Here is a 16,764-nt window from a genome sequence, read left to right on the forward strand (position 1 = left end):
CTTGTTCAGGCTCTTATCACTTCTCACTTGGATAAGTGCAATTGTTATTCTTGATCTCCCTGCCTCAGGTTTTTCCTGACTCCAGTCCATCCTTCATACAGCTGCCAAAGTGATTTCCTAAGGCACAGGCTGACCCTGTCACTCTCCTAGTCAATAGATTCAAGTGGTTCCCTATTTCCTCTTGGTTCAATTCAAATAAATTCCTGTTTGATATTTAAAGCCCTTTACAACTTGACCTTAATCTACAGCGCTTTAAAAAGAACACCCTTCTTGCCTGGGATACACTCCTTTCCTCACCTCTTAAAATATTTAGTTTCCTTCAAGGCCCAGCTCAAGCATCACCATCTGTATGAGGGGTTTCTTTGACCTCCCCAGCTTCTCCTTCCCCAAACTTTCTATCCATTTTGTACATACCTACATATATGCATGATATTTCTCCCAAATAGATTGCAAGCTTCTTAAGATGAACTTTATTTGCATCCTCAGCACTTAGTATAAGGCTATAATTGTTCATTGATTGGTATTTGGTATGAATGGCCTTCAAATTTAAACTAAAATTATCCATTTTCAGTAGCATTAATTTTATTGCTCACAAATAGCAGGTAAATGAAACAAAACATATTTTTTTCTTTTACAGGTTGCTGTACAACTGCCACGATGATGCATCTAAGTTTATCCATCTTCTAGCAAAGCCCAACTGCAGTTATCTAGAACAAGAGGATTTTATTCCTTTACTTCAGGTACTTTTGTACTTGCTTTTAAAAATGGCTTTCTTTTCTATAGAAAGGTGGTTAAAAAATAACTACAACATATATATCTCTGCCTCACCACCTGCATATATATGCAGCACTTCCAACAACCAGGTATAAACAAAAAGGACTTAAAGTAGCCAAATAACTATCACAAAATCCATACATTTAACTCATTAACATTTCTAACAACCTTAGTATTTTGGTTTCTAAGTCCACCAGAGTCTAGGGACATTGCATTAAAAGCATAAAGCAGGTAAAGGAGAGATTGTTGATCACTTATAAACTCTCTTTGCCCAACTAATAACTTTTCAGTTTCTCTAAAATGCCTCTACTCCAGATGGTACATACTATAAAGTCAGCCCTGAAAATTATCACATCTACCTCATTTGTAAAAACAAAGAGAAGCAGTGATGGATAGTTCCAGATAGAAGATTATCATTTATATGTGGAATGTATCATTTATTTTGGAATGGTTTGCTAGACAAAAGCATTTCCTCTGTGGCTGGCATGTCTTTGCATCTTTGCTTCAGCTTTGCATCAGCTTTTTTGCATCAGCTTTCTCCCAGGCCCATACTGTACTTTTCTCATTTCTACTTTTTAGAAATCCTAACCACCTTTAAGGCTTAACTTCACCCTGCCTTCTAGATGAGGCTTTTCTTAAATCTCTGTATCTGCTCTCCCCTGTCAAAAAAAAAAATTCTTTGTATTTACTTTGTACATCTGTGTAAAGTTCTTTTGGCCAAATGAGACTAATGTCCTCCAAGTTAAAGACTGGGAGTTGAGTTGTATTTCTATCAAGCTGAAAAGAGAGAACTGTTATCCTGGGAGCAGGACTGGAGGGCAGAGCTTCTGGTAGAGCTGGAATTTTAAGAGCTTTCTGGAAAGAGATAAGAGAAGAGTTGCCCAACTATTATTACCGTACATTCATGCCAACTCTCCTCCTGTCCCTCTTCAGAGAGTTCTTTAAACTCTAGCTCTACCAGAAGCTGTACCCTCCAGGAGTCCTAATCCCATGATAACAGTTTTCTCTTTTCAGTTTGATGGAAATACAATTTCCAGGGTCTTTAACAACTTATGCCTCCCTAAAGGAACTTAGTCTCACTTTACTAGAAAAACTGTTCCACATACATCTTCATTCATAGGTCTTGATTCTTATTTTATATGCATTTTGTTACCTCCTTAATTTTTTGGTTTATTCCTACCACAGATTAGAAGTAGCTTATAAAGTAAGGCAGGTGATGGTAATAAGAAAGTAAATGCAAACACAGTTTATCAAGGTTTTGATGTGTTATCAGTTTTCAATGAGGATCACAGGTATAACTTCAAAAAACAAACCCTTGTTTGAAAAAAGAATGATAATAAATGGATAATTTTTTCTCATTAACTAGTTCACAAAATTTGACATATACAAATGTCAAACAGCCTAATTATTATTTCAAGATTTCTTAGAAGCTCCAAGGCTAGGGAAAAATTATTATGATTGAATTGTTCTTGATTTCATCTTTAATAGTTTCTACCAAGATTTGTTGAATTAATTTCCCTGGTATGAAATGAGAGAGGCAGTGTGGTATAATGGAAAGAATGCTGGACACAGAGTAAAGAAAATCTGGTTTTGAATCTTTTCTCAGACAAAGATGACCCTGAGCAAATCACTTAACATCTCGGAAACCTGTTTCCTCGCATGTGAAATGAAAGCGCTAGATTTTATATCCTCTAATGTCTATTCCCAATCTAATCTGGATTATGTCCCTATAATCTATAACTCTATGGCCTAGATTCTCTCCATAAAACATGAAAATCATATTTGTATCTTGGAAATGCCACTAATCAACAAAAATCGACTAGTATCTTAGATTATTAAATGTTGAAAAAATGTGATTTTCAAAAAAACTTTTGCTTGGCTTGCTCTTTCTAGGATATAGTGGATACACACCCTGGCCTCACGTTCCTTAAGGATGCTCCAGAATTCCATTCCCGCTACATCACTACGGTAGGTTGGCTTCTCATTTTATAAATAATTGAAATTTCACAGTATTTTTGTAATCCAACCTTTAAGATCCTTATGTGAAAGGTAAAAAAGATAACAAATGTTTTAAGTGAAAAAAGAAAGTACACTATGTGATTAAATTCATCACTTCCTTTGTTTCTGTTACCTTGTTCCCAGTACTTTAAAATGTGTCTCATGTATATAAATAAATAGAAAACTCTCTTCTGCCAATAAAAATAAAGTATATCACCCAAAACTTTCAGCAAATAATCTTAACCAAGGTGTTAGAGACAAAGGGACAAAATGTAGTTCTTATGCCATTTGCTAAATATTGATGCTTCACTAAACTTGGGCATTGTTCAACAAGGTAGAAAAGATTATTCAGCAAACCCATCTAAAAAATGTTCTGCCCAAGTCAAATAACATCTTCTCCATGAAGCTTTTTCTAAGCCTCTCAGCAAGAAGTGGTCTCTCTTTCCTCATCATGTTTTCTGTGTATATCTCCTAGACATTTATATCCTATTATTATTATAGTCACTTGTGTATATGTTAATCATCCCCAGTGAGCATCTTAAGGACAAGGTCTTATTCACCTGTAAATCACCGTTGTTCATTAGCACAGTGCCTTGAACCTGGTGGGTATTGAATAAATGTTGACTGTACTTCATTTAAGTCCTGAATGTTAAAGCAGAAAAGGTTAGTTGTGACAAACATTATCCAAGGCAATCACACAGAAATGTATAATCAGTATTTCATAACACATTTGTATTGAACTTTTCACTTCTTAAATGAATTAAGCATTTTCTACAAACTGACAAAGACAAGTAAGAGATGATCCCCATTCTCAATTTAGTAAAAATAATAAAAACATATAAACAAGTAACTTGCGTCAGTTATTTTAATCCAAATGAAGGCAAATAGGCATCAAGGTCAGATAAATAGATGATCTCTGAAAACAGTGCAAAGAAAGGCACATGGCTTTAGTCCTGTTTTGCAGACTACACACAGCCACAGGTGACCAAATTTGCCTAGATGGAAGAAGTCTTGATCTCCCTGCCAAACAATCTCCTTGGGCTTGAAAAGTTCACCTGCCCCCCCCATTAATTAGATAGACATTTTTGCGATCTCTAGGCTAAATTGTTATAAATTCATTTTTTCTTCTTTCTCAGGGAATATCCATTCACTAAATAGATCTTGCTTGAGGAATTTGATTGTTTTGTTTGCATACTTCTTTTCCGCTTCTCAGAAAGCCATATCTGAGCTAGGAATGCTTCCTTTTTTTTATCCAAAAAAATTTAGGCATGCCCTAATGAATTAAATTCTACGACGAAGAAACCCCTTTTATCATGTCCCTGAAAAGTAGTCATCCAGCCTCTGCTAAAATATTTTTAAGAGATAAGAAACTACTTCTTAACAAAACAACCCTTTCCACTATGGAACAATTCTAGATGTTAGAAACTTCTTTCTTTTATTGAGCCAAAATCTCCTTCCTGTGATTTCCACCCCTTAGCACTAACTAGCTCTGCCCTCCCATAGCAAGAGAAAGCAAATTCATTCATTTTTCTTCCTGGCACCCCTTCAGCTATTTTTTTAAAAGCTTTGAAATTTCTCTTTAATCTGCTTTCCTGCCTACCCCTTCTTAGGCTAGTAAACAGTGGACCTAATACACTGTTCTTATAGAAGTTCCTTTATTAACATATCTGTTTATTTAGATGCTTCCCCTTTTCTTTCTCATTGAGGTTATTCAACACTATATAACTCAATTTGTTTTTTTTTTAACTTCTTGACCTTTATCCCCTTTTAAGAGTCCCCCCTATCTTTTTTCTGAACTTTTGAAATCTATTTTCCAGAGGTCTGTTAGATGGGTACCATATAACTACAAAAATATTTTTTTTCTCCTCTTACTTTGCCAAGTACTTGTACTTCTCTACTTTACTGATATTGGTTTCCTTCCTCCTCTCATAGTCTTTTTTATTTCTAGGTACCTTCCTAGACTTTTTTTCATTCTAAGACCCACTTTTTTCTAATAAGCCCCTTTACCCTTTTCCTCCAGCAGGGAGGCCAGCTTGCATTTGCAGAAATTATAAATGGCGATTTTTAGGTAAGAAGATAAATATGGTATATATCTGTTAGTTGCTGCAACAATTCCTTTTGTCATAATTCCTGGTTTTCTAAACCTGTTTTCCTGAGTTTCTTTCATGATCACAAGAACTACTGGAAAGGATCTTTAAAAGCCTGCCTGTCTCCCTGCCATCCCTCAAGCGACTAGCCCCCTCTCACCTGCTTCCAAGAGAAGCAATCATCAGTTAGCAGTTATGGTTGGTAAATCTTCCAGAAACATTATTTCATTATATTCCACTCTTTCCCCACATTATTTACTCCTACTGTAAAAGATTTTACAAGTTTTTTCCTTACTTCATTAATCAAAGGGGAGCCACCTAATTCAGTTCAATTAGGAAAAAAATGGAAATTGCAGGCATTTAGAAAAACATAAAACAAAAGTATAGTATGTTGCCGTTATATAATCCACCCAGTAGATCCATAATATATGTAGCACAAAAGTCAACACAGTAAAATAGCTAAATACAGAATAAATTTGGAAAACCACAGTAATTCTTATTTTTAAAAATGTTTAAAATACCTAGGCAACTAGGTAAGAAAGCATAAAAGAAATCTACAAAACAAACTGCACAAAAATATTAAGCAACACTATAAATAATTTAAATGAAGAAAACTTGATACATTGCTCTTAGATGGGCAAAATACATATAGTTAAAATCATGCTGTATTCCATTTTTTAAATCCCACTGACTTTCCTTATATAATTGAACAAAATAGGAATAATTTATCTGGCAAAACAAAAAAATCTAGAATAAGCAAAAAATTATTAATATAAACAAAAGAGAAATGAGAACTTCCTTTTCTGAGTTCCCAATGAACTGTCAAAGATATTACGACAGGACATTCTTTGACTATAGTAATACAAGAAGGACACAAATTGTTCAGAATAAACAAGTTGAAAGAAGGGTTATAGCCCTGAATGTCAAGAAGATAAACTATATGGAAAAGTGTAATTCTGAACATGAATGCATAATAAAGAGTATTTGTACTGAGAATAAAAAAGGATAATGTAAATACAGTGGTTGTGGAAATATAATACAGACCACGTAGCTCTAAAGAGGGTATGCACGGTGTTATCCTGATACAGATTACAATATTGTCTTAGAGGCCAGATGTAGCAGTGAGGGGAAATTTGAATGATCCATACATCTCCTGAAAGTTTAATTCTGCTAAAAACCGAGCATCTGATATAAATTCTTGACTTGCTGGCATTTTCACTTCCCAGAATATAGAAGCAATACATAAATTGCTATTCTGTATTTCATTCTATCCAAGAGGGAAGAATCAGTTAGTGATGTAGATGTGATAAAAAAATATTTACAAGGAAAATGCCCACATTTTGAAATTTAGAATAGAAATGCAACTCTTCATAGTCAAACATACTTTACATGTTAAGACAGATTTCAAAAAATTGAGAGGAGAGTTAAGTAGGATCCCAGTTACTAGACTCTAAAAAGAAGCAAGATGATGAAGCTCAGTGGTTCCTAGGAGACAAGAGGAGTGTAAGGCAAAGACAAAGAAGAAGAATTGAAAATCATTTCCAGAAACCCATCTTGACTTTGAATTTTATAAATGACATATAAATGCTCTTGCGATTAATATTTAAACTATTACTAAATTAATACTATTTTTTATCAAAAATTTTCTTAAGTAATTGTACTAGTAGTGTGGTGTACTTGGTAGTGTAATGCACTGTAGTACTAGTAGCATACTTGTACTGTAATGTAGACTTCTTCAAAAATTTTTCACTTTCAAAAGGGGTCCTTATATTTAAAAATTCAGGAATCACTGGTATAGTAGAAAACATACTGGAATAGGATTTAGTTATCTTGAGTTTGAGTGCCGCTTCAGATAACTACTAGGTCTATAACTACAGACAAATCACCTAACTTTTGTGTGCCTTAGTTTTTTCATCTGTTGAGAAGAGATTAATACTAATACTATTAATTTTTTTAAAATATTTGTCAGTTACCTACTTGCTATATGTGAAGTATCATATTAGCTTCTAGGATACAAAAATAGATATAGAAAAGACTAATCTCCATGAGAGAAAAGAATATACATGAGTATATATAAATGATTCTTTAAGGCAAGAGAACATGAAATGTGTACAAAGAAGTCCATATGAAGGAACATGAAAAATTGTAGCCAGGATTAATCCAATTTTCACTTGGGAATGGAAGTGGAGAGTAAAGACTAAACAGAACTTTTCAAATGGAATCTGAAATGAGCTTCTGGAAGACAGAGACAATTCCAAATATGGGTACAAAGACATTGAGAGGGGAGAAGATTGAACAAGCACAATAAGTGGTGAATTGTAAGTTTAGCTAGAATGTGTAGTATATTAAAAAAAAAGAATAGAATGAAATGATGCTAAAAAGTCAAGGTCGGAACCAGATTAATAATAATACATTTATACTTTATTTGATGATATTGTGGATGATGGATATTGCAAGAGCAATGTCAGAATTTCTATTTAAAAAGAAATTAAACACTTATGGGTAATGATGAAATCCAAGATGTGATTATATTTTTATATGCAGTTGAGGTGGAATGAAGTAATAGGTCATAGAATTCAAGAAGACTGAGGAATTAGGAGCTTAAGGAGGCCAAAAGAACATCATTAGGAATATTGGAAGTCCCTTGGTATAAGTTGATGGAAAGAGAAAGATGGTAAATCAGGTGCTGAACTCAACAAGAAAGGAGGGAAGATGACCTGAGATATGCAACAACCACCATCATTTGTAAAAAGTTTTTATTGAGGGGATAGCTGGGTGGCTCAGTGGATTGAGAGCCAGGTCTAGAGACAGGAGGTCCTAGGTTCAAATCTGTCCTCAGCCACTTCCTAGATGTGTGACCCTGGGCAAGTCACTTGACCCCCATTGCCTAGCCCTTACCACTCTTCTGCTGTAATAAAAAAAAAAAGAATTAAAAAAAAAGAAATTCTATTATTCTAGAAATAGAACTATTTCTAGGTTGTGGTAACTGGAATATAATCTGGCTGACTGGAGAGCTGTTAGGGGACACCTGAAGCTGCCTAGTTATAATAGAGATAGATGAAGAGATGCTGCTGGAGGGGATTACTCTGGAGCTGCCTATTGATCACTAATGGCTAATAAATCAAATAATTTCCTACCCTTCCTTCCTCAATGCCACCCTTCACCTCCTGGCTTTCCACCCATGCCTTCCTGCCCCCTTTTCCCCTCCCCCTTGTTGGTCAGCCACCTTTCTATGTAACTCAAAGGTGAACTGTGAGATTTGGAGAAGATGTTCTTGTTCTCTTTCTCAGGTAAGGAGGTTTATTGGAAAGATAGGACAGGATGGGAATTGAGGTAAAAGGGATGAAGTTTGTCCCTAATCTACAAGGAATGGTTTGGGGGATGTCAGTTTTGACACAGCTGTGACACAGAGACAGCCAGAGAGATGGAAGACAAATATCTTCCTTCTTTTCTTCTTTCTTTAGTCAGATATTCTCTGCTTGAGTAATTCAAGTCCAGACTCTGTCAAAAGCTACAAAGGTCTCTCTCTCTGCCTAGGTCAGGAAAAGCTAGTCTCTCTTGATCAGGAACCCAGAGAAGAAATTTCTCTCTTGGTCAGTCACCCCCCAGAAAGAGAGAATCAGTTTCTCCTCCTGGCCAGCTTCAACTGCCTCCTCCTGGGAACATTCCATTTGGAATCTTCACCTTGATTTTACAGATCAGATCCCCAGCTTGGTCTGCATGCCTGGCTTGTCCTGCACATCCTCTCTTTCTTCATGCCTCTTCCACAATCCCCCCTTTTATTCTATAAAAAAAATGCACCTTGCATTTTTAACCTTTATTATAATTCTATCTATTCTTCACCCTGTGCTATCTTAAATATTCTCTTACCCCCCCTCCCAAATAACAAAATCCTAACTCATCCTAGCTATTCTATCTACCTAGTACTAAGCTAAGAGTGGTATAGGAAAATGGTTTAGGTAAGGGATTTACATGAACATAGTTTTACAAAACAAATCATGTAACAATTTTCAAATCATCTCAACAATTCCACTAACATTAAAAATATGCAAATGTCCTATTTCCTAATGTCTATACCATCACTAAGAAAAATTTTCTATCACTAACAAATGCTAACCTATAATCATAATGCAATCTAACTTCTATACTTCAGAACTTCTATATCCCTACTTCCTTAAACCTTGGACAAATTCACTAGGCTATCACTATTGTTAGTAGTTAGAATATTAATAAAGTACTCTAAAAAAGTTAGATCATTAGTAGCTTAGTATTTACATGTGTACATAGGTTGTACTTAGTACAGATTTACATATGTACATCATTCTAAATTTCTGTGCAAACTCATGCAGATAAGAAATATCTTTATCTGTTTGAATTTTCCACAGAAATTCTTATCAGTGTGTCTATAGTTATACAACTATGCATGTGGTATACTTACCCATTCCATGAGATATCACCCTAAAGTGTGGTCTGTGTAGTATGTGCATGCATATATGTGAAGCTACCATGTATGATGCATTCTTACATATCCCCACAATCAAAAGTTCCAAAATTTCAAAGTTCCAAAGCCCTTCCGTGTCCATTCATGTTGCTGGTAGAAACTCTTTTTTCCTCTCTGGTCCTCCATCTGGTCTGCATGCCAGTCTCCATCTTCCAGTCTTGATTGAAGATGTGTTCTTCCAATCAGGATCCACTGGAATAATCAATCAGGAACCAGGAACACACGAACATGTATGCAAGTCAGGTTTTTACACGTGTGTGCCTGTAAGAGTGAAATTTACCTTTGCATGGAAGTAAAATGGAATCTTCATGAATAATTGTTAGAATTTATCAATCTTCATGTATGCAAGTAAGAATACGTGTGTTCTTTTCGTGCTTGGGGCTAAGCTTTGCATATGTACATCTTCGTGAATGCAAATAAGGTGTACATGTGTTTTTCATGGATAGGTTTGAGCATTATGCATAGGTTCTCAAGATTTTGTTAAGAATAGTGATTTCAAGTTTGCTAATTCTTGTTGTTTCACCTTTCACTAGGAGATTCATTGAATGTTTACTGTACTTAGTTCTTGGCAGAGACTTTGTATAGAAATATATTGAGGCTTTTTCTAAGGCTGCTAATGTTATTCTTTTGGCTGTAACACTGGCTGCATTTGCTCCAGGGGTGCTATCCTTTTATCATGTTAACATGTGTAGGGCTCTCTTGTCTTTATTCAGGTGGCAAGTAGTCATGTGCTTTCCTGTGTTGTCAGTAGGGACTGTTACTGCTTATCGATTATTTTCCCAGGGCCACTCAATATTATGTGTGTGATGCAATTTCACATGTGAAGCATGGGACCATGGATCTCTTTGATCAACCTTTATAGACTTTGGGGTTGTCATTATGACCATAGTTGGTCCAATCCATCTTGGTTCTGTAGGAGATTCTCTATTAAAGTTCTTGACATATAACTTATCACCTGGTTTTATCTTATGCAACGAAAAATCTAATGGTATTCTTTGCACAAGCAAACCCAGTTTTCTTAGTTCTTCAATCATACATTGTGTCTGCTTTAAGTATTCATGAAGAACACATTCCCCTCTTAATATGGACAAGTAAAGTGGATTTACTGTCCTACCGTGCCAAAGTGGCTGACCACATAACATTTCAAAAGGTGATATATGCAGGTCAGTCCTAGGCCTGGTTCTAATGTTGAACAAAGCAAGAGGCAAAACATCTGTCCATTTCAAGTGCGTTTCTGAACAGAGTTTGCCTATTTGTGTTTTCAATTCTTCGTTCATACGTTCAACCTGCCCGGAACTTTGATAAAACATTTGGTAATTGCACTTAATACCCAAGTTCTTGTAGAATCTAGGAAGTGAAGTGAGACCCCTTGTCCGAATCTATAGTATCGGGAATGCCATATCTGGGTATAATCTCCTTTAATAGAAATCTCACCACCTTAGCAGTGTCACTTTTCTTGGACGAACATGCCTCAACCCATCTAGTCAGTCTATCCACAATCACCAATACATATTTGTATCCCTTGTCTTTAGGCATGTTGATATAATGAATTTGAATACACTGGAAAGGCATATAGCTGAGTGGTCTGCCTCCCAATGTAACACTCTTAAAATGTCCTTGATTATATCTCCTGCATGTTTCACATGCCTGACAAGTTCTAATAGCATTTGTAGTAATTCCTGGTGCTGTCCAATATCTCTATATGGTATCCAGAATCCCTTGCACCTCGTAATGTCACTTTGCATGAATTATGGTACATAGATGTTGATATAACTTTTTAGGGAGAATAGGTTTACCCCTTGAGCAATCCAGACGCCCTTGATTAGTTTAGTGCCTAGCTGCTCTTTCCATGACTGTATCTCTTCTCTATTGTAGGCTTCAGTGAGATCGTGCCTTTCAATTAGAGAGAAATTCAGCACACGGTGCGGACCGAACCTAGCAGCATACTTTCATGTTATGTCTGCTCTGTCATTCCCTAGGGATATTCTGTCCTTTCCATGAGTGTGTGACTTACAATGCATTATGGCCACCTCTTTAGGAAAGTCTACAGCACTTAAAATATGATCAATCAGATTTCCATATGCAATTAGTTTCCCATCTGAAGTTTTATATCCTCTGTTTTTCCATATGTATGATGACCAATGTACAGTGGAGAAAGCATATTGTGAATCCAGAAAGATATTGGCTCTTTTTCCTCTAGCCAATTCCAGAGCCATGAGCAGAGCCTTGAACTCAGCTCCCTGAGTGCTGACATGACTTGGCAATGATGCATGCCAAAGTGTTTTGTCATTATCAACTACTGCTGCCCCTATGAATTTTCTCCCATCACAAACATAAGAGGACCCATCTGTGTATAACTATTTCCGGATCGATAAGAGGTATATCTTTAAGGCGTTCATTTGGCCTATGCATGAGTTCCACTATCTGGTCATAATCATGTAATACCTCTCCACCCACTGCCAAATCAGGAATCAGAGTCGCTGGGTTCAACGGTGCACATCTATGAATTGTGATGTTATCATTGCCAAACAAAATGACTTCACACTGGGATATTCTTTCATCAGTGAATGAATGCATATTCTGTGACTATTACAGTTTTTCAATTAGGTGTGCAGAATACACATGCAATTTATATCCCAGTACTATATCATAGGACTTTTTGACCACTGGAGCTGTAGCTACTACACTCCTGAGGCAATGCACCATTCCTTGTGCAACTATGTCAAAGATAGAACTGTAAAACACAATAGCCCTCAGATTTAACCCAAAATACTGTGCTTACATTCCAGAAGTGATGCCTTTTGCTTCATGGACATACAAGTGGAATTCTTTCTTATAATCAGGTATTCCCAAAACTGGAGCTGATAAAATAGTTCCTTTCAGCTGTGACAAAGCATGTTCCTTATTCAATTGTAATGATTCTTTGATGTCTTTCTTTGTCAAATCAGTTAAGCATTTGGAAATATGAGAATATCCCACTATGTACTGCCTTGAGAAACCAGCAACCCCCAGAAAATTCCCACCCTGTCCTATCTTTCCAATAAACCTCCTTACCTAAGAAAGAGAGCAAGAGCATATTCTCCAAATCTCACAGTTCACCTTTGAGTTACATAGAAAGGTGGCTGAACAACACGGGGGAGGGGAAAGGGGGCAGTATTGATTATATACATTACACAGTATTGATTCCAAGACGGAAGGTAAGGGTTTAAAAAAACAGTTTTTATTGAGTTCAGATAAGGAGAAGTTGTTAAATGATAGATGCAAAGGAGGAGTCTGGAGATGGTGGTAGGGAGCAGGGAGTAATCTGTCTTCTCATCTAAAATCAATATGTCCAAAGCTATGAGAAAAGGTAGAGCCAGCCAGTGCTAGAAAAAAATGACTAGGGAAGTATTATTGCCAGGAGAAAGCCAGTTCTTGGCAAGAGCTAATATATGAAAGGAGTGGGCTAAGAACAAGTAGTGGGGAAATCGAGGTCAAACATTAACCAACTCATAGAATATAGAACAACCTAGGAACAGAAAGTCATGATGAGAGCAAAAATAGACATGGTGGAAATAAAGGAATGGAAAGACTTCAAAGGGGAACTTCAGAGTTAAGGATTTTGTATGTTTTGGCATGATCATGAGGTATAGAATGGGATTGCCCTGATAAATGACTGTAGTACAGGGAAGATGGATTTTATAGGAATTGAAGTATTAAAGAAACTGTTAGTTTCCTCAATGAAATTTGAGAGTAACAGAATGGATTCAAGATTGGGATCCAAAAATATGCTGTCTAGAGAAAAAAATAGAGTAGAAAAATCTAAATATGAAAGGCAGAAGCCTGGTCTAATACCACTCCAGTGCCAAATGATGAAAATCAAAAGTGGCATTAATGGCATCAAGAAAAATCTAAACAAAATCCAAAACTATTCTGTCTGATAAAGAAAGAAGTCATATAATTCTAAAAGTCTCTATAAACTGGGAGTATTCAATTTTATATATACTAACAGTCAAACCTTATGAGTTGTCTCTCCAATTAAGCATTATAGTCTAGATGGGCTTTTGACTTTTTATGTGCCATGAATCCCTTTGACAGTCTTGGGAGGCATGTGGACCCTTCTTAAAATAATATTTTTAGGAAAATAATAAATGTTGGAGGGGATGTGGCAAAATTGGGACACTTAATACATTGCTGGTGGAGTTATGAATTGATCCAGTCATTCTGGAAGGCAATTTGGAATTATGCCTGAAGGGTTTTAAAAGAATACATGCCTTTTGACCCAGCAATACCACTACTAGGTCTGTATCCCAGAGAGATTAAAAAAATGGGAATTGATCTGTTTGTACAAAAATATTTATAGCTGCATTTTTTGTGGCGGCAAAAAAAAAAAATATGGAAACTAAGGATGGCCCTCATTTGAGGAATGGCTGAACAAATTGTAGTATATGATGGTGATGGAATACTATTATACTATAAGGAATAATGAACCATGTGATTTCAGAAAGAATTAGAAAATCCTACATGAACTGATACAAAAAGTAAAATAAGCAGAACCAGGAGAACATTGTACACAGTAACTGAAACATTGTGGGATAATCAAATGTAATAGACTTTGCTCCTAGCAAAGCAACAATCCAGAACAACTCTGAAGGACTTATGAGAAAGAATGCTATCCACAGCTAGAGAAAGAACTATTGGAATAGAAATACAGAAGAAAATACATGATTTATCACTTATTTATTTGGTATATTATTTGGAATTTGGATTTTATAATATTACTCTTACAAATAATGAATAATATGGAAATAGGTTTTGAGTGATAATACATGTATAACCCAGTGGAAGAAGTAGGGAAGAGGAGAGGGAGACAACATGAATTGTGTAACTTTGGAAAACATATGGGTAAATTTGTTACTAGAATAAAATAAAGAAAAAAATTTTTAAATACTGAAAAATATATATTTTTAAAAACATAAAATAAAATACATAGGACTACAAAGGAAACCAATTACATTGAAATACAGACAGGCTAAGAATACTTAGAAACAAGATGTTCATCCATTTGTTTTGTGAGCAGTTAAGCCAAACTCTTTTGAGTGTTAATGAATCTCATATAGGAGGCTCTATATTATTCCAGTAATCTTTGCTATCAGTATAATGTTAGCCCCTAAAAGCTGCTCTCTGTGAAGAATCTCTTCAAGAGGGGGCAGTCAAGATGGTGGCATAGAGGCAGCAAAAGTTCAGACCTCTGAAAACCCTTCCTTACCAATTACAAACTAAACGTTCCCAGGGGATTGAATATCAAATCTAACAATAAAACAGAGCCAAGGAACCCCCTGTGATGGACTCAACTCAAAAGGCATGCCCCCCCAAAAGCCAGAATTCAAGAACACTCAGGTTTAAGGGGAAAGAAGAAGGAAGGTCCCAGGACCCCTCCCCCACCTAGAGCGCTAAGCCTCCAGCAGCAGCAGAAACCTCTGGGCAGGCAAAGGTGCTGGTCTGGAGGGAGCACCATGTGGGCAGGGCTGTGCCAGACTCAGAGCATCAAACACAGGCGGTGAGGAAGGAGCACAAAACAGGCAACCTGGTCACAGTGGTGGAGACCCTCCATACTACTCCATCCTTCCAGGAGGTTTTAGCCTCAGGGCACATCCAGCCCAACCCAGCTGAACTTATTCCCATCAAAAGTCTTCAGAGGTCAGGGAAACTCAAGCTCCAGCACCACTCCCTCACTGACTGCTGGAATCAAAGTATCCAGAGGACAGGGAAGCTCAAGTTCCAATACTCCTCCCCTACAGACTGCACTGAGAGATCTCCTGACAGAGTTCCAAGAGGGGAGACTGACAGAAAACCCCAAAACCAAAAAAAAATGAGAGGAGCAAGAGCACAGACAACTACAGGGAGCAAAGAAGGGGTAAATATAAGCAAACAGCAGAAAAAGAAAAAAATTACAATTGACAACGTCTATACAGACAGTGAACAAAGAGCAAATGTAACAGAAGAGGATCAAGGTACGTCAAGCAATAAAACAGAAATCCCAGCAAACTGGAAACAGGCTTTGGAAGAACTCAAAATGAAATTCAAAACACAATTAAGAGAGGCTGGAATTGGGAAAAGAACTTAAAAACTAAGATAAGTCATCTGGAAACATAAAATAGTGTCTTGAAACCCAAAATCAACCAGCTTGAAAATGAGGCAAAGGAGATGGAAGATGAGACAAAGAAGATGAAAGTTGAGGCAAAAGAGATGAGAGATGAGGTAAAGAGAATGAAAGATGACCTCCAAAGAAAATCAGACCAGAAGGAGAAGGATGACCAAAAAGCCAGGGATGAGATCCATAATTTAAGAACCAGAATACAACAACTAGAATTAAGTGACCTCACAAGGCAGCAGGTCATTATAAAACAAAAGCAAAAGAATGAAAAAATTGAGGAAAATATAAAGCATCTCATTCACAAAACAGAAGATTTAGAAAATCATTCCAGTTGAAACAACTTAAGAATCATTTGTCTACCAGAAGACCATGACAAAAGAAAAAGGCTGGATGTCCTACTACAGGAAATTATCCAATAAAACTGCCCCACTATTCTAGAACAAGAGGAAAAAGTGGAGGTTGAAAGAATCCACAGATCACCTCCTGTACTTAATCCCCAACTGACAACACTCAGGAATGTTATAGCTAAATTCAAGAACTATCAGACCAAGGCAAAAATATTACAAGCCACCAAGAAGTCATTCAAATACCAAGGAACCACAGTGAGGATAACACAGGATCTGGCTGCATCTACACTGAAGGACCAAAAGGCATGGAATATGATATTCCAGAAAGCAAGGGAACTTAGGTCTACAACAAAGAATCAACTACTCAGAAAAACTGACTATATTCTTACAGGGGAAAGTAGGATCATTGAACACAATAGAAGAATTCCAAGCATTTGTAAAGAAAAGACCAGACCTGAACAGAAAATATGATGACCAAGCACAGAACTCAAGAGAATCATTTAAAGGTAATTTTAAAAAGAGGGAAAAAAAGAAAAACAAAACAAAACAAAAAACAACTTTTTTAAAGAGATCCAGTATGTATCCCTATAAGATTGGTAACTCATAAAAATTGTTACTATCACTTGGGCAGTTAGAAGAAATACACTTAGAGGGAACAGTGATAAACTGTATAGAATGAAATGACAAGACATAAATATGTATATAAACACATGTATGCATAAATACATATACATGGATGTGTGTGTGTGTATATATATATATATATATATATATATATATATATATATATATATATATATATATAACAAGAGCTAAAAAAAGAGGTTAATACTAAAAGAAATGGGAAAAGAAAGAAAAGGGGGTAAATTTATATGTCACACAGAAGTTCATGGTGGGAGGAGAGAGAACATCAATACACTG

General features: G+C 36.2%; 1 protein-coding gene across 6 annotated transcripts in view; it reads left to right on the forward strand.

Annotated features, from left to right (window-relative positions):
• The window catches only part of PPP2R3A (protein phosphatase 2 regulatory subunit B''alpha), a 227,019-nt gene that overhangs the window by 130,166 nt on the left and 80,089 nt on the right, over positions 1 to 16,764 (forward strand). For all 6 annotated transcript variants that reach the window (XR_008911147.1, XM_056793650.1, XM_001364818.4 and 3 more), the window contains 2 exons: positions 638 to 740; positions 2,668 to 2,742. Coding sequence is in view for 5 of the 6 variants with exons in the window: in XM_056793650.1 (XP_056649628.1) it covers positions 638 to 740; positions 2,668 to 2,742 (178 nt within the window). In the remaining variant the exon portion in view is untranslated. The remainder of the gene's footprint in view (positions 1 to 637; positions 741 to 2,667; positions 2,743 to 16,764) is intronic.

This window comes from Monodelphis domestica, chromosome 4 (assembly GCF_027887165.1).
Source record: "Monodelphis domestica isolate mMonDom1 chromosome 4, mMonDom1.pri, whole genome shotgun sequence".
Taxonomy (NCBI): domain Eukaryota; kingdom Metazoa; phylum Chordata; class Mammalia; order Didelphimorphia; family Didelphidae; genus Monodelphis; species Monodelphis domestica.